This window comes from Anomaloglossus baeobatrachus, chromosome 8 (assembly GCF_048569485.1).
Source record: "Anomaloglossus baeobatrachus isolate aAnoBae1 chromosome 8, aAnoBae1.hap1, whole genome shotgun sequence".
Taxonomy (NCBI): Eukaryota; Metazoa; Chordata; class Amphibia; order Anura; family Aromobatidae; genus Anomaloglossus; species Anomaloglossus baeobatrachus.
Window position 1 is genome coordinate 212,453,862 of NC_134360.1, and position 27,691 is coordinate 212,481,552.

Here is a 27,691-nt window from a genome sequence, read left to right on the forward strand (position 1 = left end):
TTATGAATCAGTGACACTACCCTATAGATCAGATTATGGAGCAGAGAGAGCGCTTTATAGCACATGAAACATACAGAGGGTAGGCGGCGCGCGGCACGCGGCTCACTAAATTGGTTTAGCAAGCCGCGATCCATAACTTAATAAAAAAAGAAAATTATTACTCGTATCCCACAAAGCTCAGAGATGTGTGAAGCTGAACATGAGACTGGGAACTGTGGAAACATAATTATCAATAAAATATGTTTTATTGCATCACATAAAAGATGAGACAGCGACAAACAATATCCTGTTATGGAGACGAGAACTGTGCGTCGCCCGCAGTCTGAGCGGGGACTAAGGATGACAGTGATCTGTGGAAAGACAAAAGGGGCGAAGAGCGAAAAGTGCTGAATTTCTGCCCATAACTTTCTTCCATCCACAATACACTATAACAAGTTGATTGGCGCGTGTTTAAAGAATGATGGTTAAGAGTAAAGGGGGCTTTATACGCAGCGATATCGCTGGTGAAAGCACCCGCCCCCGTCGTTTGTGCGTCATGAGCAAATCGCTGCCCATGGCGCACAATATCGTTTGGAGCCGTCGCACGGACTTAACTGCCTAGCGACGTCGCTGTGGTCGGCGAAACGCCTCCTTTCTAAGGGGGCGGTTCGTGTGGCGTCACAGCGGCGTCACTAAGCGGCCGCCCAATAGAAGTGGAGGGGCGGAGATGAGCGGCCGTGACATCCCGCCCACCTCCTTCCTTCCTTCATTGACGGCAGCCGCAGGTAAGCTATAGTTCGTCATTCCCGAGGTGTCACACGTAGCGATGTGTGCTGCCTCGGGAACGAAGAACAACCTGCGTCCTCAACAATCAATGATTTTTTGAAAATGAACATGAGTATTTTCCATTGCTAACCTAATGACGTCGCTAACGATGCCGGATGTGCGTCACGGAATCCATGACCCCGGCAATATATCGTTAGATACGTCATTGCGTGTGACGGGGCCTTTAATCACTTTGACCCTCATAGATCACAAAAACAAGAAACCTAAGGTGCCCTGTGTGATTTAAGCAGTAGTAAGTATGTGTGACCACCACTCTGTCCACTGTTCATACAAGTGGTGGTCGCACATGCTCACTACTGCTCCACTCACACAGGGGACCTTGGGCCTCTCATTCTTGGAATTGGTGGAGGTCTCAATATGAGCACCCCCAGTGATTGTACATTTATCATCTATCCTGTGGATAATCGCCTATATATAGGTTATATGATGCTAATGGAATTGTTCAGTCCCCCTACAGTTAACATATCTATTAATTAGCAAACTTGTCATTTTCAAATTGGCCACTAGGGCTGTTTTAGACTCATATTCCATGTCATTTCAGGATATTTTACAGCACTTTTCTTATCATCAGAGACAGGATTAGAATAACTGATAGCACTTCTACAGACAGCTGATAACATAGGATCCAACAATCATAATTGGTAATATCACAGCTTTTCTTGCTCCCCCTTCCCTCCTCAAAAGATAGGATCTACGTCTGTGGTTTAAAGAGGATCAACCACCAGGATTTTCCTATATAAACTAAAGCCAGTGCTATACTGCTGCTATCATGCTGATTCTATACATACCTTTAATTGTGAGATCGGATGTAAACCTTCTGAAATACAGGCAAGTAACGTTTGTGAAATGCACTGTTATTAATGAGAGGTGCAACGGAATATCTAATAGGTGGGTCGGGGTTTGCTAGTTATTCCTGCCCCTGTCTGCCTGCCTGTCCTTCCTCCCCCCTGTCCTTCCTCCCCCCTGTATGTCTGGTTGTCTTTCCTCCCTCCTTCCTCCCCTTGTAATAATAGAGACAGAGGGAGAAAGGACAGGCAGCAGACAGGGGCAGGAATAGCAAGCAAAACCCAACCCCCCTATTAGATATTCTGTAGCTGCTATCAATCAAATAACTGCATTTCACAAACTACATCCCTGTATCTCAGAAAGTATACTTCCGATCTCACAACTAAAGCTATGTATAGAATCAGCATGATAGCACCAGTATAGCACTGGCTTTAGGTTATATATGAAAATCCTGGTGGTTTGTTCTCTTTAAGTACATCTGGATTTTCTGATACAACAGGAAGTTCAAAGGGAACCTGTCACCTAGAATATGCGTTCTGACCTATCTGCAGACGCATGTGTGCCCTAATTACACCTCCCTACCAATCCTTGTGCTGTAAAATTGTATAATATGAAAGTAATAAAAAAAGTTTTATTGCCTTCATATTTCCTATGTAAATTAGAGAGCTTCTGGTCACAGGGGCTCCTGCATACTTTCCGTGGTACCATGGAGTCACATGAGCAACGTCACTGTCACTCATTCTATCCTGTGCGCATTGTGGCAGGCTTCTTTTCCGGGTGTTCACGCACCGGCTTCAGACGCGCACTGCGCATGCGCAGTGCACGGCTGAAACTGACAAGGAGAACCCAAAAGAGAAGCCTGCCGCAATAGTAAGTGTAAACGTGCGCAGGATAGAATGAGCGACGATGACGTCGCTCATGTGACTCCATGGTATCACGCCCACAGGGGCGTGATACCACGGAAAGTATGCAGGGGCAAGGCGCCGCCCCTGTGACCAGAAGCTCTCTAATTTACATAGGAAATATGAAGGTAATTAAACGTTCTTTATTGCTTTCATATTATACAATTTTATAGCACAGGGATGGGTAGGGCAGTGTGATTAGGGCACACATGTGTCTGCTGATAGGTCAGAACGCATATTCTAAGTGACAGGTTCCCTTTCAAGTCTAATGCGAGCTTCACACGGTACGATCTATCGTGCGATTGCACGAGCCATCGTACCCATCCCCGTCGTTTGTGCGTCACGAGCAATTAGTTGCCCGTGGCGCACAAAGTCGTTAAACCCTCGTCACACGTACTTACCTGCTGAGCGACCTGAAGGGGGAGGGACGTTCGGCATCACAGCGACGTCACAAAGCCGCCGGCCAATAGAAGCGGAGGGGCAGAGATGAGTGGGACGTAAACATCCCGCCCACCTCCTTCCTCCTGTATTACCGGCGGGAGCCGCGGGACGCAGGTAAGCGGTGTTCATCGTTCCCGGGGTGTCACACGGAGCGATTTGTGCTGTCCCGGGTACGATGAACAACCTGCACCATTAAAAATAAACAATTTTTTAAAAATAAGCGACGAGTACACGACTCACGATTTGTGACCGATTCAGCATCGCTCGGAGGTGTCACACGAAACGACGTCGCAAGCGATGTCGGATGTGCGTCACGAAAACCATGACCCCGACGATGCATCGTGCGATAGCTCGTCTCGTGTGACGCCCGCATAATAAATCCCCACAGTGGCCTGTGTAAAAATTGCTAAATATCTCATTTTTATTTTTAATGATTGTGGTATGAAAAAGAAAAAAAATAATTGCTAAAAATTTGTTAGAAATACATTTAACACAAAACCTGATTTAAACAATAGGTCATTCTCTGATTACAGATTGATTGACAGCTGCCTGTGTACACTGTGCATAGGTGGAAAGATGTCAATCAACGCGGTGAGAGAACATGGAGGACGCACTTATCACTGAGAGGACTAGAAGAGCTCAAGTACGGTAGATATTCTTTTTTATACAACAGCAAGAAGCCACACAGGGATGGAATCGCGGTCACTTTTTTTGCTGGTATCAGACGGGAATATAAACACCTCGTGACAAATCCCGTTAGAATTACAATAGAGATTTTTATGGATTTTTTTTAGATTTTTTTTTTATGAGAAGAATGAAAGAAGCAGTAATATATTGATAGAAATGTAGATAAACTGTGGAAATGTGAACCTTACACGGGTTGTGGCAGGGGAGCACAAGTGGGAAGTCCGTCTACGCCGAACGCTGTGGAGTCACACCGGCACCAATCTTCAATCACATCACCCCGACCGGAGCACCAAAGAGAGCTGAGCACGGCTTCCTGCAGCAACTGAGAGAAGGACAGACAGACAACTGAGCGCACAATCTGACTTTACAAAGACAGACAGCCGAACATCGAACCTGGATGCAAAAATGGAGACACCAAACTAATGTTGGATGCACCAACGGCAAAGAAGCTCTGGTGTTAGGCTAGGAACGCACTTTGCATTCACCTACTTGCAGTTTAGAACGCACGTCTTGGGCTTAATTGATTTGACCAAAGTTGCCTTTTTCTGAAATTTAGCGCTGAAAACGCATGCATTTTTGCCGCGTATTTGATGCGTTTTCAGCGCTTTTTATCTGCGTTTCCACCTGCGTTCTGATAGTTGCGTTTTGAACATAAAGACACTGCTTAATAAAGTTTAAATAGTCAAAATCTTAGAAAAAATGGTTAAATAATAATAATAATCATAGAAAAAATCATGAAATTAATTTATGTTCATTAAATTATTGCGGTAATATGATATTTATGGAAAAATTGCAATAAAGTATTATTTTCCTTAATTTAAATTGTCGGACTATGTGTGTGTGTAAAGGGACTTATGAAATCATTATTTTTTTGATCAAAACCCATGCTTTCTGCACTGAAAAAGCAGGTAAAACGCAAGAATTTGAAGGAATCTTGGTTTTTGCCATTTCTCATTGACTCCAATGTTAGCAAAACGCACCCAAAATGGCAAAAACAATTGACATGCTCCTTCTTTGAACGCATGGTTTATGCCACAAAATATGCAAATTAAACGCAGCATTTAGAAACGCAAAGTGGGGTCGGAAAAAACAATTTTTTCATAGACTTTGCTAGGAAATCAAAACGCATGCCTTATGGCAAGAAAAAGGTGCTTCCCAAAACGGACCTAAAACGCAGGTAAAAATGCAAAGTGCGTTCCTAGCCTTAGGACTCGCTCACACTAGTGATGATTCTCCCAGGTGAGAGAATCGGATGCATTATGCAAATGACACTCGGATCAAACTCTGCCCCCAATGTCCGCTCTGTTGCATGCAAGAATCAGAGCACGGGTGAGGAGAAGATTGAGAACTTCATTTCTCCATCTTCTCCATTGTCTGTGTTGGCATATATCAGACTGCACTTGGATGTCATCCGAGTGCAGTCTGAAGTTTTGCACGCACACATACACTTGTCGTCCGATATAGACTTCCAATCGCAGCATGCAATGATTTGTTTCTCATGCCAAATCACCAGGTTTTTGCTCCCCCATCTGAGAGCAGCATAATGTAGAGACAGAGATCCTGATTCCAGATATGTGTGACTTACTGAGCTGTTTGCTGTCATTTTGATAAAATCACTGTTTTCTCTGCTGCAGATCTAGCAGTTAGGCTGGAGTCACACTTGCATGTGACTCATGCGAGTATCGGATCGCACTGCCCAGACCGTCTGGATTCTCTTCTGCCAGGAGTGGCTCCGCTGTATTATATTTCTATGATGCTGACCTGCTCCTGTCATGAGAGCCACGGCCGGTCCGGGCAGTGCGATCAGACACATGCACGAGTCACACGCAAGTGTGACCCCGGCCTTATACAGAGCTCATGAATATGCTGGACGGCCTGCAGCATGTCAAGTAGTCATGAAATGATAATCTCCTGCTGATTAAACAGTGATTTTATCAAAACTACACTAAGTAGCCCAGTAAGTGACACATCGCTGGAATCAGGATCTCTACCCCTACAGAATACTGCTCTCAGATTAGGAGGTAAAAACCTGGTGTAAATTCCCTTTAAATAGAGGCAGATAAATTTGTATCCAATCCTGCTAAAAAATAAACTATTTCTTCAGATAAACTTATCAAAATGTTGGTAAATCTGATGCACATCAATTCTTTCCAGAGATGTTTATTTTGTTTTTTACTTTTCCTCCTCCCACTGGATTAAGAAATGCAACTTTTTTTTTAAAAGAAAAGTTGCAATTAATAATTCTTGTTTTCACCTAATTGCCTACCAATCCACACCCAATGGTGTAAAATCTCAGAACCTCCTACATTTTTGCTATTTCTTTTCAACCAGGTTAACTACAATAGTACGCCATATTATGGTCTGGGACATCAGTACAGCTATTCTGAGTAATGCTAAAAATTAATTTGTTTTAAAAAGTTAAGGACATTAAATGAGTCCATATATTCAGTAAACTATACACTACAGTGCAATGTAAGCAAACCAAGCAGTCTTGTGCTTGCATAAAAGTACAGAGGCGAACGCTGTGTGCGTGGGGCGTAAATTATTCTCTATCATAAATAAGAAGTTGGCTTTGGGATAGATACTTAAAGATTTAGTATATTCAGGGTTGAAATAAGGTCAAAAATAAGAAGCAACCAAGAGCATTGCTAAGACAAGAATGAAAACAAAATTATACTAAATGATGTCTTGGTTTTTCTTAAATTTTAATATATATATATATATACAGTACATACTGCTGTATGAGTAACATAAAATTTGTGGGGGCAACTATCTCAGCAAATTCCGTACAGTTTATCAATTACCGTATTTTTCGCTTTATAAGACGCACCCCCAAATTTGGTGAAGGAAAAGAGATTTTTTTTTAATGTTAAATGGGGTCTATCTTATAATGCCAGTGTCCGTCTAACAAATCATATAGGATATATATCCCTCATAGCCCCCCATCCTAAAATTAGCCCCCCTTAATCTGGATATGGCCCCCTTATATTGAATATAGCCCCCTTGTGCTGGGACACGTCCCCCTGTGCTGCCCATGGCCTCTATAGATGGCACACCTCCCCTGTGTTTGATATGGCCCCCCCATACTGCTGCCCATGGCCACTATAGATGGCACACCTCCCCTGTGTTTGACATGGCCCCCATACTGCTGCCCATGGCCACTATAGATGGCACATCTCCCCTGTGTTTGATATGACCCCCATACTGCTGCCCAAGGCAGCTGCCCAATAGATGGCACATCTCCCCTGTGTTAGATATGCCCCCCATATTGCTGCCCATAATAAAATAAAACACTCTTTCCTTACCTTCTCAGCACTGTCCCTCCTCGTGTCTCCCTCCGTGGGGTTGAGCTCCTCCACTTCCTGGTTCTTGCTGCCGGTCATGTGATCAGCATGGCAGAGTGATATCATCTCTGCGTGCCTTATCACAGATAACAGCAGCAGCAGGAGACCGGGAGATCAGCGCTGGAGGTAAATAAAGCTTTCTTTATTTTACTATGGGCAGCAGTATGGGGGCCATATCTAACACAGGGGGATCATGTGCGATCAAAGGAGGGCACAGTCAGATATAATATGCCCCGCTGCCCCAGCCCATCGGCGCGATGCGGTTTCAGCACTACGCTGATGGACAGCGGCTGTGCATATTATATGAGCGGGAGCAGGAGATCTAACGCTGCCGCCCGCAGCTTTCACCTGCCCCCAGCACCGCTCCAGAGCAGACCCTGCAGTGTGTATATATATATATATATATATATATATATATGTGTACACCCCCCCCCCGTATATTCGGTTTATAAGACGCACCCCCTACTTTCCCCCAAAATTTGGGGGAACAAAAGTGCGTCTTAGAAAGCGAAAAATATGGTACTTTAATAGATACATTAAAAAAACCAAACAATTATACATTTACAGTATATTTCAATGTATCATTTAAAATAATTGATAAAGCTGTGAATTTTTTTGAGATAGCTCCCCCACAAATCTTATGTTACTCATACAGCTTTTCCCGGAGTGGATTTGAAAACTGCTTCAATATATGACTTGTCATTTGCTAAACCAGTTTCCGCTGATTCCAGATGGAAACTGTGGCAGAAATCTCGTAAGTTTTGGATTTCTGTTCTAAATGTTAATGCAAACAGTGTATTTTGTTTTGTTTTCTATCTTTGCTTGTCTAGGATTAAGGCCGGAGTCACACTTGCAAGTGAATTGCGCGTAACTTGCGTGACTCTCGCATCACCCGGCACGGCCTGCCATTCTCCGATAGGAGCGGGTCGGCTGCATGTATTTCTATGCAGCCGAGATGCTCCTGTCCAGAGAGCAGCAGGCCGTGCCGGGTGATGTGATGTACGACTCGCACGAGTTATGTACGAGTCACTTGCAAGTGTGACTCCCGCCTAAAAGAGGCAATCTGACAGCAAGGAAAATGTTAAAAGGAAAAACTATATATATATATATATATATATATATATATATATATATATATATATATATATATATAACAATACGAAACCACACGGAGTTCATTACCAGACATGGAGTACATGAATGTAACCACTGAAGGCAGACAACATCACTCAGGCGATGCTGTGAATGTTCAGCACATCATCGCTACAGGCAATTTAATATAGTCCAGTAGGGGCCATTGGAACATGGAACGACAATCGTATGCATAATAGTTAATTTAGTTGATAAGTTGGATATTTTTTTTAGTTTTGCTACATTCACTCATTCACTTTTTCAGACAAATTTTTTAAAATCCTGAACATTTCCTCGACTGACTCCTCTATTCCTATGGGGCACCACAGGTACTTTTCACTTACCTGCTGAGTGACATTGTTGTTTGTGACCAGTTCATATATCGGGACTGCCTTTGTGACTTCTAGAAGAACTGGTTCTGGTGGAGCATCTGGACTAGAAGTAACGTGGCACAGCTGGCAATAGGAGGAGCATCGGCCACGACTTTGACACTCCATGCGTAAACCTTGAATCAGTCGCCTGGTGCCGGTATCAAGAAGACTGTTGATGTACTCTGGGAATGTCAGCACTTTTGGTTCTCTTTCTCTTTCCTCGGACTCATCAGATGGCGTATTTCCTAAGAAAAGAAAGACTGTAAGAGATATTGAAACTACCTAGGAGACGGACACCTCTTGTGATTAGAGTCGTTTACTAGATTTCGAACCTAAAAAATCAAACATTGATGACTGTATACCTAAAAAGAAAAAATATATATGGCTCATATGCCTCTATTGGTCCATCTAATTGACGTATGAAGAGCATACTCGTCACCTATAAAAAGTTGGCATCAGTGAGGTGTACTGTGCACAGCTAGAAATTGCTAGATATTGCTGAAATTGATAGAAATTGCTGAATGTAGCCACACCTCATTTCTCAGTGACAATCCTCTAGATTCATTACACTCCCATATTTACCCCCATGCTCCCTTTGCCACCTTCCCGAGATAACAGGGCCCAAGTAACCTGAATACCAAGAAACCTGGATTCTAAGAAGTTTTCAGTGAGACCTTGGAGATTTGCCAGTAATTCAAGGAGTATAAAGAGTTTTCACGTTTTCTGAGAGGCTCAAGAGTAGTTAGCAATTATGATTAAGTCTAAATATACACATTAGATGGTTATTGGCCAAAAGATGTTTCAGCTGATTATTCAGCCAACAATCATCTCAGCCGATTCTCCCTTGGCTGAGCGCGCCTGTGTTCTCTATAAGACAGCAACCAACTGGCTTGCCGGCTGGCAGCTTATCTCAGGAAGAACAAAGCAAATGGCAGTCCAAAATCGGATATGTCCAATCGACATCTCACCCGACTATCAGCCATGCCCCCATATTCAATATACGGTAGTCCGAACTCGTCAATATTGGCAGGTTCAGCTGACATTAGTCTAATGTGAATGGGGGTCTTGAGAGTATCTTCAGTCAAAAATAATCCTGTATATTCTACAGGTGTATCAGAAACATAACAAAATACAGCTAAAGCCAATTTATACTGGGTAGAACAGCAGAACATCATTAAAATTTGAAGGCAGATTGTTTTTGGTGCTCTTAACACATCTAAGGAGTAACTAATCACACATGCAAATAATGTGCTGATGTTATAGTCACAAATGAGCCAGAGACAGATGCATTTCGATATCTGTCTGTGTTGGAAATTGGAAGACGTAAGAGCTCTCACGGTTGGATGCAAGGATTGAGGCAGATATTACACCTTAACAGCTCTGAGGCTAAATAACCACAAGACTTTAGAAAACAACACTTCCCATCTTGTTAAAGATTACACAGCTTGCTCAGTAATTTATTGTTTTTCTGTCTTTCAATGTGTGGAAATCTACTGCGTGAAGAGCTGATATTCTTATATTCCATCTATGGGAATTTGTAGAGAAAAAAAATGTAATTTTAAATTTCATGGAATATGCTGATCATGTGAATGTTCATCACAACCACATTTATACAGTAGGTTTCAATATTCGGTAGATAGAGATACGTTCAGGTCATGAGTCCCTAACCGCTTTCTCACCCGAATTTGGACACTGCAGCTTTGGTGTGTTCAGAATGAAGCTGGTGGTGGGAATAGACATGAGACTGGCTGAAGAAGAGATGTGAGGAAAGTAAAAGATTGGCAAATATATCTTTTGTGAGGTCATAGAATTTGCCGATCTTACGAAAGAGACTCAACTTTTTGATTTTGCTTTGGGATCTTCTTTATAACATAATAATTTTCCATATTGTCTCTTCTGGCCAAGCAGTATCTTTTGGGAGGTCGTAGAATTTACCGATCTTGAGAAAGAGACTCAACTTTTTGGTTAGGGATCTTCTTAAAAAAAAATCATTTTACATACTGTCTCTTCTGGCCAAGAAGTTTTAGAGAGAATCATCTCACGGTTCTCTGGCTTTGCCAATATCCTTCATCATGTAAAAAGATTCAGTAAAGCTAATTAGAGACACATTCAGGTCATGAGTCCCTAACAATTTTCTCACTCGAATTTGGACATTGCAGTATTGACTTGTTCAGAATGAAACTGGTGATGGGAATAGACATGAGGCTGGCAGAAGATGAGATCTTAGGAAAGTAAAAAGGTTGTCAAAGATATCTTTTGGGAGGTTGTAAAATTTGCGAAAGAGACTAAACTTTTTGATTTTTGTTTAGGGATCTTCTTTATAAAATAATCATGTTCCATATTGTCTCTTCTGGCCAAGGAGTATCTTTTGGGAAGTCATAGAAATTACTGATCTTGAGAAAGAGACTCATCTTTTTGATTTTGGTAAGGGATCTTCTTTATAAAATAATCATTTTCCATATTGTCTCTGCTGGCCAAGTAGTATATTTTGGGAAGTCATAGAATTTACTGATCTTGAGAAAGAGACTCAACTTTTTGATTTTGGTTAGGGATCTTCTTTAAAAAATAATCATGTTCCATACTGTCTCATCTGGCCAAGAAGTTTTAGAGAGAATCATCTCACTGATGTATGGCTTGCCCAATATCCTTCATCATGTAGAAGGATTCAGACATTAGTGTATAGGGTAGTAGCCTCCAATAAGTAACACTAGAAAAATCTATAGGTGACCACCCAGAAATTGTGATATGGTTTGAAACCTGTGAAGGGTTTTGCTTCTGCCTATTAAAAATATATTAAATTTACATTGTGAGAAACTGGAATAAACTTGTAAAATCATGGACATGAAAGTTATGTCCTTTTTTGTGAGCTATTTTTGAAGTTAGTGTAGAGACTAGCAACTCGGAAGACCCTTGATATGGGTTGCGATCTTGCGTATTTTGGCCAAAATATTGACCAATACCTCATGTATTTTATACTTAATTGTTATCTTTTATTGTACTTTTTTTATTTTAATGCAGCCAGGCCCTTTACTGTTGGTTGGGGGAATTGGAGTGTCTGTCCTTGTGGGGTGCTCTTATAGGGTGCTCGGCAGCCTGTCTGATCTAATAGTATGGGCGTCATCAATAAGTTGTAAACCACACAATGTGCATCACTTGTATCTCTGTGACTGGCACCATATGCAAACCACATTGTTTGCATTTTCAATACTAGGCAAGCAACCACATCAAGGAATGGTAGGTGTCGCGTGTATAGGGATAGGTCTTTATAGGGATAGGGCGTAGTTTTTCTTTGGGCGTTAATTAAGAGTTAATTCCTTCTCTGGTGCAGCAGCAGACTTGCTCAGCTGGCAGTAGTTAATCATCTTCCGGCCGGGATTTAAGTCCTCTACTTCCTGGACTTGGTGCTGGTTATTCTATTCAGTTAGGAGCTAGCCTGGGAGCAGAGAGGATGTGGTTGTTGCTGCTGTTTCTGTCTTCTGCGGTTTGTTGCAAGTTGTTCCTCCTTGGTTGTTCCCTGGTGCAGGTTTTAGGTATGCATGAGGTTTTATTTTACCCCTGTCTGTAGTTTGTTGTTGTAGAGGTTTTGAGGATCTTTGCCCTAGTCAATCCCCTGGGTGGAGGGTGTGGTGGGGACTTGTCATCAGGGTCAGGACAGGAATCAGGCTAGGTTGGGGGCCCGGACCTCCCTACCTTCCAGGGTATCTCCGGGTGTGAGGGTGAGCTCAGGGACCCCAGTTTTTGCCTACAAAGGTTACCCTATCTTCCCTGGGCATCTGCTACACCTGATCACTGACAGTAGGTTTGTGAGTGGTTGTTTCATCAGTATTTTGCACCTGTGCTACCTCCTGCCTTTAACATGGGGGTCTGCTGCATCATCCTGGTGCATTAGTAATCTGACCTGGTGTAGGTAAGGCTGTTTCTTTTTATGTATCATGGGTGGACACCTTAAATAGGAAGACACAGTGCGAATATGAACAGCCTTACAGTGGTGGGATCAAAAAAACAACCATCATTGGCAAGTTAAGGCTGATTTAAATAATTTGTAAAAGAGCCAACAGAACTTTGAGATGTAGACTGAATAAAGTTGGCAGATTGTTGCCCAAATTAGTATAGCTGAAGGGTATGCAGATTTAATATTTCTTTTTTTTTAGTGCAATTTAGAAAATAAAAGCTAAACCCTGATTAATTGCTACAGGCTACGAGGTCCTTGTGTCGGAGATGTTTTTGATAAATGAGATCCAGTATTTGCAAATCACCGCATAGAGCTTATAATTGAGTCTTGCACTGCAGACTGTATTTTACAATCATGTCATTCGCTTCTCCATAATTCTCAGCCATCTATTCTGCTTATGGGAAAGTTCCTGAAATAAATGTGTGTAGTTGACTTTGTCAGTATCGCTAAATCAGATCAGTTACATATTTGGAGAGAATTTACTGCCACTGCTAATAAGGAGCAAATCCGTCACTTAGACATCTCTTTAGTATGCACTGGAAGATGTCTTTAAATGATACCTATAATAGGAATAGCACTGTACACATTGTACCCACAGAGCTTTATTCATAGGACTGTTTACAATAGTCACAGACAGAGCTTTGTCAATGCTGCCACATCATCTGATATCAGGATTAATGAGACAGGGCATCTTAGATACAGCTAAGTACAGACAATCCCAGAGTGACAGTGCATTCAGAATTACTGGCTCCTATAACCTAGCTCGTAGATGTATCAAGGGCGCCACTCCAGAGTATGAGCTCTGAGCCGTACATACTGCAAAGTGGAATAAAGAAATAAATTCAGCTTACCTAATCCAGGAGACCACTTTAACCGGACAAGAAGTCAGCAAGGCTTGGAACACGGAAGAAAACAAATTATCCAACAATCAATTACAGGAATTTAAAATTAAAAAATTTATTGTGACAAAAGATTAAAAGTCCAACGTGAAAAATAGATAGCCATGGTGTGGAACGAGGACGCATTTCGGACGTTACATCCTTACTCTACCTCCGCGTTCTTGTTCCACACCATGGCTATCGATTTTTCATGTTGGACTTTTTAACTTTTGTCACAATAAATTTTTGAATTTTAAATTCCTGAACTTGATTGCTGGATAAACTTTTTTCTTCCATGCAAAGTGGAATAAGTTCTTAAAATTATGTGGCTTGGTGTTCTGATGCATTAGAATTTCTTTACCCTGAAATGAAGGGGTTTAGGCCAATTCCTGGAAAATAAGCCCATAGCAAAATCCTTCTTCTGCCAAAATACACAGTTTACACAATGCAGTCAGGCAAGCATGGGCAGATTGAGGGCATCCAGGCCCCAGACTGGCCACCTGATATGGTGCGTGATTCACAAGTTAGGTGATATATCATATAACAGATCACAAGATGGAAGTCCCATGATGAACTCACATGTGCATTTTTGAGAAACAAAGTGTGACGCTGAGTGGATAAACTGTGAGGCAGGGTAGTCAAAAGGTCTAGGATCAGATACCAAGAGAGATAAGACAAACAGAAAGATAAGACAGAGAGATGAGAGATCAGACAAAGAAGTAAAAAAATTGCCAATCCATGTCATACGCATAAATAGCCTGGGTCTCAGCTTCTCATACACGGTAAGTTTTTTAACTGCATGAGAGGACACACACAGGCTGGGGACCCCAACGTAGAGAAATACTTTGGCGTAGTGTTGGGGCTCTATTTCATTGATCAATTCAGTAGCTAAATTTCTCTTGATTCATATGTTCATGGCAGTATTGCAGATTCCATTTTTCACATTTTCACTCTTACACATAGCTATTGGATTTTTCAAGTCAGTATTCACATAGCAGTTTCTGCTATTCCATGTATTCCCCTTACATAGTCACTGGTGTGCATACCTTATCTCCCCATAAAGAAGTAATCAGGTCACAGTCCTATGTCAGAATTCCTAGAGGATAGCAGTTCAAGATAAAGGGGCTAGACAAATGGATAGTCAAAGGTAGAGTCCAATGTCAGGCAGCAAAAGATTAGAAAACCAGAGCACTAGAAACAAGGTACATGCGCCACTGAGCTAAAGCTACGACTGGCCATAGTAAGGGGTACTTTGCACGCTGTGACATTGCAAGCCGATGCTGCGATGCCAAGCGCGATAGTCCCCGCCCCCATCGCAGCAGCGATATCCTTGTGATAGCTGCCGTAGCGAACATTATCGCTACGGCTGCTCCACATGCACTCACCTGCCGTGCGACGTCGCTCTGGCCGGCGAACCGCCTCCTTATTAAGGGGGCGGGTCGTGCGGCATCACTGCGACATCACACGGCAGGTGGCCAATAGGAGCGGAGGGGCGGAGATGAGCGGGATGTAAACATCCCGCCCACCTCCTTCATTCCGCATAGCCGACGGCAGCCAAGGTGACGCAGGTAGGAGATGTTCCTTGCTCCTGTGACTTCACACACAGCGATGTGTGCTGCCGCAGGAGCGAGGAACAACATCGGACCATCGCGTCAGCGTAATCATGGAATTCGCTGACGCTACACCGATGATACGATTACGACGCTTTTGCGCTTGTTAATCGTATCATCTAGGATTTACACACTACGATGTCGAGAGCGACGCAGGAAGTGCATCACTTTCGACATGACCCCACCGACATCGCACCTGCGATGTCGTAGTGTGCAAAGTACCCCTAAGACCACAGCCAGATAAATAGCCAGGTAATCACTTTGAAAAGGAGTAACCTGGAAGGAACTCAGAATGACCTTGCTCTGATTGGGAGACTGTACAGACACTCACAGCTCAAGACACACCTGATTCTATAGTGTGGCTGAGCTGTCATTCACTACGTTTAGGACAGAATGTATGGCAGAATCATGACAGTATCCCCTAATCCATGGGGGCCACTGGACCCCAGACTTGCCAGGACACTCCATGTTAAAAATGCTGTTTTCTACCCATTACCCTTCTGGATGTCTATCAAATTACAAGCCCCTCTAAGATCAAGTTTAGAAAACCATTTAACCCCCATAGCTGATTATATATGTCAGGGATGAGTGGAAGTGGGTATGTATTTTTAACTAATTTTGTTTAGTTCACGGACTTTAAGGCAAGGATGGAGACCACCATCTTTCTTTTTAACAAACAAAAATACAGCAGCTACAGGCAAGAGGAAAGGAAGGCTATGACCTTTCCGTAAATTTACATTCACATAATATTTCATTGAGGTACGTTCAGGTCCAGACAAATTGTACAGGGGACATTTAAGGACAATATTAATAGCACAAATGTAAGGATGATGAGGAGGAAATATCTTGGCCTCTTTTACCAAAAACATGTCCCCAAAGTTTTTCAGGTACCCCGGCAGACCCTCCAGTCCAGCAGAGCAAATGTATACAGAATTAAGACATCTCTTATGACAGTTGAGGCTTGACTTAACAATATTCTTCCAACACCAATCGATAACAGGATTGTGAATAAGCAGCCATTGAAACCCTAATACCATCCCAGCAGATAATTTATCCAAACCAAAGCAGTAGATGGACTAAAGGGTGCTTTACACGCTGCGACATCGCTCTTGCGATATGTGGTGATAGTTGACGTAGCGAACAATATCGCTACGGCAGCGTCACACGCACATACCTGTTCAGCGACATCGCTGTTGCTGCCGAACAATCCCTCCTTCAAGGCGTCACAGCGGCGTCACAAAACAGCCGCCCAATTGCAGAGGAGGGGCGGAGAAGAGCGGCCGGAACATGCCGTCCACCTCCTTCCTTCCTCATTGCCAGTGGACGCAGGTAAGGAGATGTTCGTCGTTCCTGCGGTGTCACACACAGCGATGTGTGATGCCGCAGGAACGACGAACAACCAGCGGCATGCACCACCAATGATATTATGAAAAGGAGCGACGTGTCAACGATCAACGATTTTTGATGTTTTTGTGATCGTTGATCGTCGCTCCTAGCTGTCACACGCTGCAATGTCGCTAGCGACGCCGGATGTGCGTCACAAACACCGTGACCCCGATGATATATCGTTAGCGATGCGCATCATGTAAAGCACCCTTAAGAGTGAACTCCACCATTATCAGCTTGAAGGAACGGTCAATGGCAAAAATTTGAATGGGTCTTTCCAACCTAACTTTCCCTAGTCCTAATTTCAAAAAACAGTCCAGAATCAATGTTAGCTGCACACCTGCAGTCATTAAAAGCTAACGCAGATAAAAACTGGTTCTTGAAACATAGTTTCACTTTTAAAAGTACTTTATCTGAAGAGTAAAAAGGTACCTGGAGGTCTGGGTGACCCCTTGGACAATCTGGGTCCTGGTCTTTTCCAAAGAGCAAGACGTAGTTTGAAAAGGTAGAGCAGCCTTAACTATTTCTGAAAGACCTCTGCAGAACAGGCACCAGAGGGCTTCATCATTCCACAGAAATTCAGTGGACCATTGCTGGAACTCGGTACTATAGTCCTCAGCAGTGCGACTCCCCCTATGTCAGGTTCATGATTGTTGTCTCAGAAACCTGGATTCTGTCAGGTTTGTCATAAATCAAACCTAAGGAGTCTAAAAAGCCATCAACAAAAGACAATTGTGAAGTTTATGGAGACAAAGAAAATGCCCAAGTCTGGGGGCTCACTTGAAGTAGGGACATAATTACTCCCACCTGCTTGGACTCATCCCATGCAGACCGAGGACACAGGGAAAAAAAGCGCTCCCTAAATGCTTCAAACAGTTTTTTTCTCTCTTCAAAATTTATCATGAAGAGCTGCTACTGGCTCAGGAAAGACCAACTGTATGTCAGAAGGTACAGATGTCATAGCCACTCCCGGCAGCGGAGAGCTATTGGAAATATTACTTATTCTAGAGAACTGACCCTGCAGCTGTGCTTGCAAAGATTCTAGGTTCTAATGCTCCTTGGCCACATACTGAATCATCTGGGTCAGATTTGCAACCTGATCGCAAATTGTGCGAATGGGATCCATACTAGAGGGAAAAAAGGTATACGGTCAGCTGTTATGTGATGCTGAGTCACTACTCAGGGACAGCCTGTCTGGCAGAATGTGACGCTAAGCCATTACTCATAGCCAAACCATAAGGCAGGAGAGCGAAGAAGTCCGGGGGTCAAATACCAAGAGAGCTCATCATAAACAGAGGGATGAGACAAAGGAGTAATCAGTCAGAATTCCAGGAAACTAGTGGATCAAGACAAAGGGGCTAGAAAAAATGGATAGTCAAATGTAAAATTCAAGATTGGGCAGCAAAAGATCAGAAAACCAGACCACTAGAAACTAGACAGACACACACACACACACACACACACACACACACACACACACCGCACACACACACCACCAAGCTAAAGCTACAACTGGCAATAGTCAGACCACCGCCAGCTAAATAGCCAGGTAATTGCTCTAAATAGGAGACACATAAAAGAAACTCAGCATGCCCCTGCCCTGATTAGTCAACTGGACTGTGATTTTTATTGTACATCTGTTTATGTTGCAGATTTATTGATGATTTGTTTTTCATTTGGAGGTGGAAGGTTGACAAGATACATTCCTTTGTCCAGAAACTCAATACTAATTATTAGGGATTGGTATTCACAGCAACTTGTTCTAAAGAACTTATTGAATCCTTGGATTTGGTTATCTCTAAGAATGAAAGAGGAGAAATTATGACATCAACTCAATTTAAGAGTTATCTGGAATATACAAGTAGTCATCTTCCTAAATGGATTAAAAATGTGCCTTATGGTCAATATTGGCGCATTAGGGAAAACTGCACCAACAACAAAGATTTCTATAAGAGTCACACATCTTATTACAGAGATTTGGAGAGAAAGAATAACCCAGAAATCAGGAGGCTTTTAATAATACTAGAAATCTCCAACAACAGGATTGTGTGTCAAAGATTAATGAGAGACACAAGTTTAGGTATAATTTAGAGATTAGTGAGAAAATAAATCCAAGTATAGTCTAATTACCACCTTTAGTAAATCCCATAATCTAAAAATGTAGAGTATAGTCATCTTACTTTGTTGGCCATGGCCCCATAGTCCTACTTAAAGGAATTTCCTTTTCCGGATGTGATTGAGATGTAATTGAGACCCTAAAACTATTTTTTTTATTTTTTTTTGTAACTGGTTCAGTGCATACTATGACTGTGAGACTACAGCGCGCAGCTACATAATATTTTATACATTTTGTATTTTTTAAAATAAGCCCTTTCTATTCAGTGACAGCATTATTCGACAGTACTGTATTCATCCACATCTCAGTTGAGGCTTTCAATTTAGTCTCCTACGTCGATCAGACAAGCACCTGCTACTAAGGCCAAGTTTCTGGGAAGTCAATTAACCTAGCAGTGTAAATCGCAGTTATGTGGCAAATATAATGTGTATAGCAAATCACTTGGGGATTGTACACAGTGACTTCAATGGTCTGTCCAATGCATGCCAATCAGCACATGAAACATAACTATGGTACTGAGAAGTGCCTCCTTATGTGTGATGTATGTGCAGAACAACAAAAACAATTCTTAATTCTGATCATTCTGGGTTGATACTGTGCGCGGTCTCTCCCCATGGTGCACTGTCTCTCCACCTTTGTGCGCTGTCTCCCCACCTGTGTGCTGCTTTTCTATCCTGTGCGCTGTCTCCCCACCTGTGTGCTGCCTTCCTACCCTGTGCGCTGTCTCCCCACCTGTGTGCTGCCTTCCTACCCTGTGCGCTGTCTCCCCACCTGTGTGCTGCCTTCCTACCCTGTGCGCTGTCTCCCCACCTGTGTGCTGCCTTCCTACCCTGTGCGCTGTGTCCCCACCTGTGTGCTGCCTTCCTACCCTTGAGCACTATCCATCCCCCATGCACTGTCAACAGCAGAGCTGTGTCACTGTATTGGGCGGTGCAGGAGATAAGTGCCGCCCTGCAGGTGATGTCACTTGTCTCTGCAGGGGATAGTGACAACGCTCTGCTGCCAGCTGATTATTATTATTCACAAGCTGATGACATTCTGACTTTGGACACTGCGCTCATCGCACTGGGAAGTGAGGGAAGAGACTGCATAAGGGAGACAGTTACCTCAGACCCCATAAACCAGTAAGATCTGGGGACCCTATACGGCAAGTAGTGAGTAGGCTCCCACATTTGTCCAGGGCCCCGGAACTTGCCCGGGTGCGCTAGGTGATGACGCCGGCCCTAGTTGATACAGTTACTGTCTGACATTACTACTTAGCCTATAGGCACTATGGTTGTAAATAGTGGTTACACTAATGTATCCAACCTTTCAACAAATTCTTGTTTATGTTAGATAGGTGGCGGGGTGTAGTGTCAGTGGTGACAGATCACACACACACATCAGATCACAAACAATCACACATCAGATCACACACACTCACCACATCCAGCAATATCGTCTGCTTCTCGGTGGCGGAAGGACCTGTGACGCTGTGCAGTGGAGCACGAGGACCTGTCGGTGGAATGCAAGGAGGACCCAGCAATGGAACGTATCATAGAGACAAGAGAGCAAGTCCCCTGCTGGCCGGAAGCAAGTGGTATCACTGGATGTGGTGAGTGTGTGCTTGCAAGAATGTATTTGCGTTCTGATGTGAGTGTGTGTGTGTATGCGATCTGATGTGTGAGTGTATGCGATCTGATGTGTGAGGGTGTCGGCCAGAAGCAGGGGAGGACGACATGCAGCATACCTAGGGGGATTTGCATTTCTTGTGGAGTAAACTTACCCCCAACCATGTCTCCCCGAGAGTAAAGCGGGCTTTACACACTACGATATATCAAACGATATGTTGTCGGGGTCACGTCGTTAGTGACACACATCCGCCTTGTTTGACATATCGAAGCGTGTAACCCAAATGAGCGACTGTGAACAAGCAAAAATACTCACCTTATCGTTGCTCGTTGACAAGTTGCTCATTTTCAAAAAATCGAACGTCCTTCTGTGCTCTGGTTGTTCATTGTTCCCGAGGCAGCACACGTCGCTCCGTGTGACACCCCGGGAACAATGAACTGCAGCTTACCTGCGGCTGCCGGCAATACGGAAGGAAGGAGGTGGGCGGGATGATTACGTCCCGCTCATTTCCGCCCCTCCGCTTCTATTGGCCGGCTGCTGTGTGACGTCGCTGTGATGCCGAACGTCCCTCCCCCTTGAGGAAGTCGATGTTCGCCGCCCACAGCGAGGTCGTTCGGGAGGTAAGTGCGTGTGACAGGGGTTAACGACTTTGTGCGACATGGGCAACAAATTGCCCGTGCCGCGCAAACGATGGGGGCGGGTGCGATCGCAAATGCGATCGCACGAGATATCGACACGTGTAAAGCAGCCTTTAGCCATCCCCCAAAAATAAGACCTAGTGCTTTTTTCTGGGCAAAAAAAAAATAATATAAGACAGTGTCTTACTTTTGGGGAAACACGAGTGGAGGAGAATCTGTATAATTAAGCAATAAGAATCATTGTGTTTAGCTGCTTTACCATACAAATGATGACTTTATACTGCAGTGATTATATGACTGCAAATGATAACATGAAATCTTGATCTAACACAGCAGTGTTTAGGTTTCATTCCTTTTGGACCAGGTCCAAGAACTTTCAATCTACACCTATAATAAAAAGCAATGTTTCCTGCAGCTCGGTTTTCCTGGTAAAGAGTTGAACAAATGAAGGTTTAGCATCCTCGACCTGAAATGTCTCCTTTCTCATGTTTGATCCTAACTAATATCTGTAGGGTATGACCACTGCTAAATCCGCAATTATTACTGTCCCCCTCGCTGTTATTCATTATAGATAAGGACTTTAGTGAACAAATAGATGGGTATCTTCAGAAGGCGTCAAGAAGAACAAAAGAAACAATGTCTCAGTAAAACCCAACAATTTGATATCTCAGTTACATAAATCAGTGTACATAGCAAGGACAAAAATTACATTACTTTTCTCGAAATGGAACTATATTTTTTCAATAATTCCTTTCTTGTGGACAACATAAGGAACATGTTCTCAGCCAATAGGTTTCAGACGTTTTATGGGTGTCTTTAAAACACCTCAAGGAAATGACATAATTTAATTACCTAATATCTTTAGTTAGTAAATCACACCAATTTTTTTCTTGGGTGGTAATTCTATAGTATATAAAAATGACCATAGTCATAGTCATATTGACAAAAACTTGTCTCAGAATGTTTATAAGACAGGTGTCAGTGAGCATGTGCAGTAGGAACCTGTGCTCCTTCAGTTTATATTTTAATCTAATTTTGGAGTTATCATGGCTGCTGAGGTAAGAAGAGGCTGCTCACACTGCTGTCCAACCTGTGTTTTCTTATCTAATATTGGAGATACCAGGGTGTTGCGGCAAAAAGAGGTCACTCGCACTATTGTCCACTTTGTTTATCTGATCTAATAATGAAGACACCAGGATGGTGAGGTAGGAAGAGGCTGCTCACACTGCTGTCTGCCCTGTCTATCTGATCTAATACTGGAGACACCAGGATGGTGAGGTAAGAAGAGAAGAAGCTGATTACACTGCTGTCTACCCTTCCTTTTGTGATCTAATACTGGACATAGTACAGTCATATGAAAAAGTTTGGGCACCTCTATTAATGTTAACCTTTTTTCTTTATAACAATTTGGGTTTTTGCAACAGCTATTTCAGTTTCATATATCTAATAACTGATGGACTGAGTAATATTTCTGGGTTGAAATGAGCTTTATTGTACTAACAGAAAATGTGCAATCCGCATTGAAACTAAATTTGACAGGTGCATAAGTATGGGCACCCTTAACAATTTCTTGTTTTGAACACTCCTAACTAGTTTTTACTGACTTACTAAAGCACTAAATTGGTTTTGTAACCTCATTGAGCTTTGAACTTCATAGCCAGGTGTATCCAATCATGAGAAAAGGTATTTAAGGTGGCCACTTGCAAGTTGTTCTCCTATTTGAATCTCCTATGAAGAGTGGCATCATGGGCTCCTCAAAACAACTCTCAAATGATCTGAAAACAAAGATTATTCAACATAGTTGTTCAGGGGAAGGATACAAAAAGTTGTCTCAGAGATTTAAACTGTCAGTTTCCACTGTGAGGAACATAGTAAGGAAATGGAAGAACACAGGTACAGTTCTTGTTAAGCCCAGAAGTGGCAGGCCAAGAAAAATATCAGAAAGGCAGAGAAGAAGAATGGTGAGAACAGTCAAGGACAATCCACAGACCACCTCCAAAGACTTGCAGCATCATCTTGCTGCAGATGGTGTCAATGTGCATCTGTCAACAATACAGCGCACGTTGCACAAGGAGAAGCTGTATGGGAGAGTGATGCGAAAGAAGCCGTTTCTGCAAGCACGCCACAAACAGAATCGCCTGAGGTATGCAAAAGCACATTCAGACAAGCCAGTTACATTTTGGAAGAAGGTCCTGTGGACTGATGAAACAAAGATTGAGTTGTTTGGTCATACAAAAAGGCGTTATGCATGGAGGCAAAAAAACATGGCATTCCAAGAAAAGCACTTGCTACCCACAGTAAAATTTGGTGGAGGTTCCATCATGCTTTGGGGCTGTGTGGCCAATTCCAGCACCGGGAATCTTGTTAAAGTTGAGGGTCGCATGGATTCAACTCAGTATCAGCAGATTCTTGACAATAATGTGCAAGAATCAGTGACGAAGTTGAAGTTATGTAGGGGATGGATATTTCAGCAAGACAATGATCCAAAACACCGCTCCAAATCTATTCAGGCATTCATGCAGAGGAACAATTACAATGTTCTGGAATGGCCATCCCAGTCCCCAGACCTGAATATCATTGAAAATCTGTGGGATGATTTGAAGCATGCTTTCCATGCTCGGCGACCATCAAACTTAACTGAACTGGAATTGTTTTGTAAACAGGAATGGTCAAATATACCTTCATCCAGGATCCAGGAACTCATTAAAAGCTACAGGAAGCGACTAGAGTCTGTTGTTTTTGCAAAAGGAGGATCTACAAAATATTAATTTCACTTTTATGTTGAGGTGCCCATACTTTTGCACCGGTCAAATTTTGTTTAAATGCGGATTGCACATTTTCTGTTAGTACAATAAACCTCATTTCAATCCTGAAATATTACTGAGTCCATCAGTTATTAGATATATGAAACTGAAATAGCTGTTGCAAAAACCCAAATTGTTCTAAAGTAAAAAGGTTAACATTGATAGGGGTGCCCAAACTTTTTCATATGACTGTAGGAATGAAGAGGTAAGAAGAGGCTGCTAACACTGCTGTCTGCCCTGTCTATCTTATCTAATACTTGAGATATCAGGAGTTCTAAGGTAAGCGGAGGCTGCTCACACTGTTGTCCCCCCATCTTGCTGATATAATACTGATGATACCAGGAATGCTTAGGTAAGAAGAGGCTGCTCACACTGTTGTCATCCCATCTAGATAATATAATACTGGCGATACCAGGATTGCTTAGCTAAGAAGAGGCTTCTGTCACTTCTGTCCACCCTGTCTAACTGATGTAATACTGCAGATACCAGGAATGAAGAGGTAAGACAAGGCTGCTAACACTGCTGTCTACAATGTCTATCTTATCTAATGCTGGAGATATCAGGAGTTCTGAGGTAAGAAGAGGCTGCTCACACTGTTGTCCCCCCATCTTGCTGATATAATACTGACGATACCAGGAGTGCTTAGGTAAGAAGAGGCTGCTCAAACTGTTGTCACACCATCTAGATGATATAGTACTGGTGATACTGTCGCAGGCGGAGGGGGGGACGCTGCGCTCTCCCACTGCTCGGGTCCGGCCGCTGGAACTGCTGCTCGGTGGTGGCTCGAGCGGGGGGCCGGATCCCGGGGACTCGAGCGGCGCTCCTCGCCCGTGAGTGAAAAGGGGGTTTGGATTGATTGTGGGGATTTATTGTCCGTGACGCCACCCACGGCTGTGGTGATAATGGTGACACCACCGCTGCTCTGGACAGGGATCCCGGGAGCGGTGACAAGGAGCAGCTTTGTTGTTAGTTCTCCCCTTCGTGGGTAGGGGGTTGGTTGTCCCGGGGCCCGGTGATGGGGTAGGGATGGATGGTAGGCAGGTTACGGGGCCTGGCGAGGTGCAGGGTCGCAGGGGCAGCGCTGTGCCGCACGGCACGGTGGTACTCACTCAGCCCAATGAGGAAGACACAGTTCTCGGTAAAACACTCGGCTGGATGGACGGGTCCCACAGACGGCTGCGGTGTTGTTTCTCCCGGCAGGTTGATGGTGACTGCCTTTCCCTGCACCTAAGTACGGTTGATGGTCCCAATGGGTTCCCACCGGTAACCCGCTCCCCAGCTTGGATATGGGCTGGAGGAGCCCCTCTTTGCCCGCAGGCGCTGGCCCTGAGAAACTGTTGCCTTGGCGGTGGCGGTGTCTCCCTCTGTTGGTTGGACTGTTGCCTTCTGTCGGGACTTGACTGTTTGGAAACCCAGGAGGTCCCCTTCACTAACGGATTCGGCAAATTCACGGCGACTCCTAGCCTTACCGGGGTCCAAAAAGGCCCTGCCAGATGGTGCTGGCTTCTCTTTGTGTACCGGTCCGGTACCGCCGGGCCACCACCCATCCATGGTCCTTACGGTAACTCGGATAGGCCACTCCTGCAGACTGTCACCACCGTCTACCAACCTTGCTGTTCCGCCCGGGCCACACACCCGGACGCTCTCAGTCAGTTGCTCCACTACCACACTTTCCTTCTTCCACTTTCACTGTCAAAACTAGACTGTCTGTTTTCCCGCCTCCAGGACTGTGAACTCCTCGGTGGGCGGGACCAACCGCCTGGCCCACCCTCTGGTGTGATCATCAGCCCCTGGAGGAAGGCAACAAGGGTTTTGTGTCTGACTTCGATGTGCCTGCTGGGAGTGTGGGGTGAGTGGGTGTTGTGCTCTGTGGCCCCTGGCTTGTCCAGGGCACCACATTCCCCCTTAGTTAAATGCAGACCGTCCGCGGGCTGCCCGTCCATCACCGGTTTTATTTTCACCAACTGAAAAAGATAGAAAAACGGTAACATACATACAATTATAATAACTTCTTCCCACATCGGGAGGTACTCTTAATTAAAACATTACGGTTGCAAACGGTTACGGCTTCCGTTCTCTCCCACCCAAGCAACCTGGCCCTGATGCTGCCCCTAAGCAAACAGGCAGCACCCCTTGACCCCGGTCCAGCACAAAGTGCCCGAGCGGGTTCTGTCCTTTTCAGGGGACCCACGTCCATGGGGAACCCCTGAAACCCCCAGAGGATTGCCACCGGTTCCGGTGGTGGCTGGGCCCCAGCCTACTCCACTGTGGGCCCTTCCTCCAATCTGCCTCTCCGGAGGCGGTAACGGTGGAAGCCACAACAAGCATTATTTACATGCCACTAGTTTGTGGTTGCCCTGCAAGTTCTCGGGCCTGTTCATAAAGAGTTCTTTATGCAACTTTTTGAACGGTCCCCACGGGGACAACGGTGCCGGCAACAACCGGTTTCAATCAGCAGTAAATCAGATGGCAATCAGGTGACTTCATCGGTAGATTATCCTTATCATTTTTGCAAAACTTTCAAAACTTTAAACAGTGGTGGTCCCAACGGGGACGGTGACAACGGCATTCCGCTGCCTTTACTCTGAGTCCACTGTATCGGCTGGGGAAGGGGGCGCGGTACACACTCGGGCCTCATTGCTGCCCCTCAGCTTGGCGTCCAACGCAAACCACCCCCTCTCCCTGGAGTGCCGGGTGTATTGCACCAGGTCTCCTGGCATCAGGTTACGGCCTGGGTGCTCTTCTGGCAGGTGGGCATTAACATCCCGCCGGGCTATAAAGACTTCGGCCTCCAGGCCCGGTTCATAGATGAAACCATAGCTCCGGCGGACATCAAACCACCTCACCTGCCCCTCATACAGTGGGCCCCGGACACGGAAGGTTGCCTGACGGAGGTTCTCTTTCTCCCGGATTGCTCGGGCCACCAATTCTGCCTTCTTCCTTTCCCTTTCCTTGATTTCCGGGCCCAACGGTACCGGAAGCCCAACCCGGCTCCCTATCCCAGTACGGTGCTGCTGCGACCTCCGGCACACGGGTCGGGCCCCGCGAGACCTTTTGAACACTGCCCACTGCTGGTGATCTGGGCGGAAGGTCCCGCGGTGACTTGGCCTTGGGCGCCGCCTTTCAGCGGCAACCCGGTGCAACCTCAGCCGAGGTGTAGGGGATGGGCACAGGGGCTTTCTTCCGCTGGGCCTTCGGCACGGAGCGGTCTGTCGGCTCCAGCTCGGGGAATCTCTCGGGGGATGCCTCCGGTTCGGGTTTCGGGGCTTTCCAAGGTAGCACCTCCGGTCGGCTACGGGCTCCGGCTACAGGTCGGTCCGCCTGGGCGGACATGCTGGGTATCGCTACCGGTTGCGGTGGTAGCGGGCCTAGTGGCGGGGTCACGGCAGCCGGGCCGGGTGGCGAGGGAGGCAGTAGGACGAGGGGGTTCAGACCGGGTCCCGCAGCCACGATGACCGACCCACTAGGGGTACCGGGGCGTGGGTCACTCACCCTCCCTTCTGCAACTTCCTCCTCGTGCCTCCGCACGGTCGCTATGACCTCCGTCATGTCGGTCTCCCACTCCTCCAAGAGGAGCTGCATCTTGACCTGCAGCCTCTGATAGAGCTGCGCGGTCCGGATCTCCACCCACGCCGCTGTTCCAGGCGCGGGGGCTACGGTGCTTCGGGACGGCATGTACATCTTGCTGGCGGCCTCTCCGAGGATCAAGATGGCCGCAGGGTCCTGGCATCCCTGCTTTTATAGCCGCGCTCACATGCGACCAGCCGCCATTTCGTCCCCCTTAGTTTCTTTCCGCTCCTCCTCTATTGGGGCGGGGTTTTGGCCTTCGCGCCTCTACTACTCGAGGAGACGCTCGAGCGGGAACTCTTTGCGCCCAAGATGGCGGCTTCGGCAAATTTTCAGCCGGACACCTCCGGCAATAACAAGGCGCACCTCTACTCAATGGCAGAGCGGTAAGATCCTGTTCGTGATGCCAAGTTGTCGCAGGCGGAGGAGGGGACGCTGCGCTCTCCCACTGCTCGGGTCCGGCCGCTGGTGCTGCTGCTCGGTGGTGGCTCGAGTGGTGGGCCGGATCCCGGGGACTCGAGCGGCGCTCCTCGCCCGTGAGTGAAAAGGGGGTTTGGATTGATTGTGGGGATTTATTGTCCGTGACGCCACCCACGGCTGTGGTGATAATGGTGACACCACCGCTGCTCTGGACGGGGATCC

General features: G+C 45.1%; 1 protein-coding gene across 6 annotated transcripts in view; it reads right to left on the reverse strand.

Moving 5' to 3' along the window:
• Nucleotides 1-27,691, reverse strand: part of ASTN1 (astrotactin 1) — a 704,518-nt gene that overhangs the window by 28,519 nt on the left and 648,308 nt on the right. For all 6 annotated transcript variants that reach the window (XM_075320156.1, XM_075320155.1, XM_075320159.1 and 3 more), the window contains 2 exons: nucleotides 8,461-8,732; nucleotides 3,830-3,963 (listed from right to left, as the gene is read on the reverse strand). In XM_075320156.1, the coding sequence (XP_075176271.1) occupies nucleotides 3,830-3,963; nucleotides 8,461-8,732 (406 nt within the window). The remainder of the gene's footprint in view (nucleotides 1-3,829; nucleotides 3,964-8,460; nucleotides 8,733-27,691) is intronic.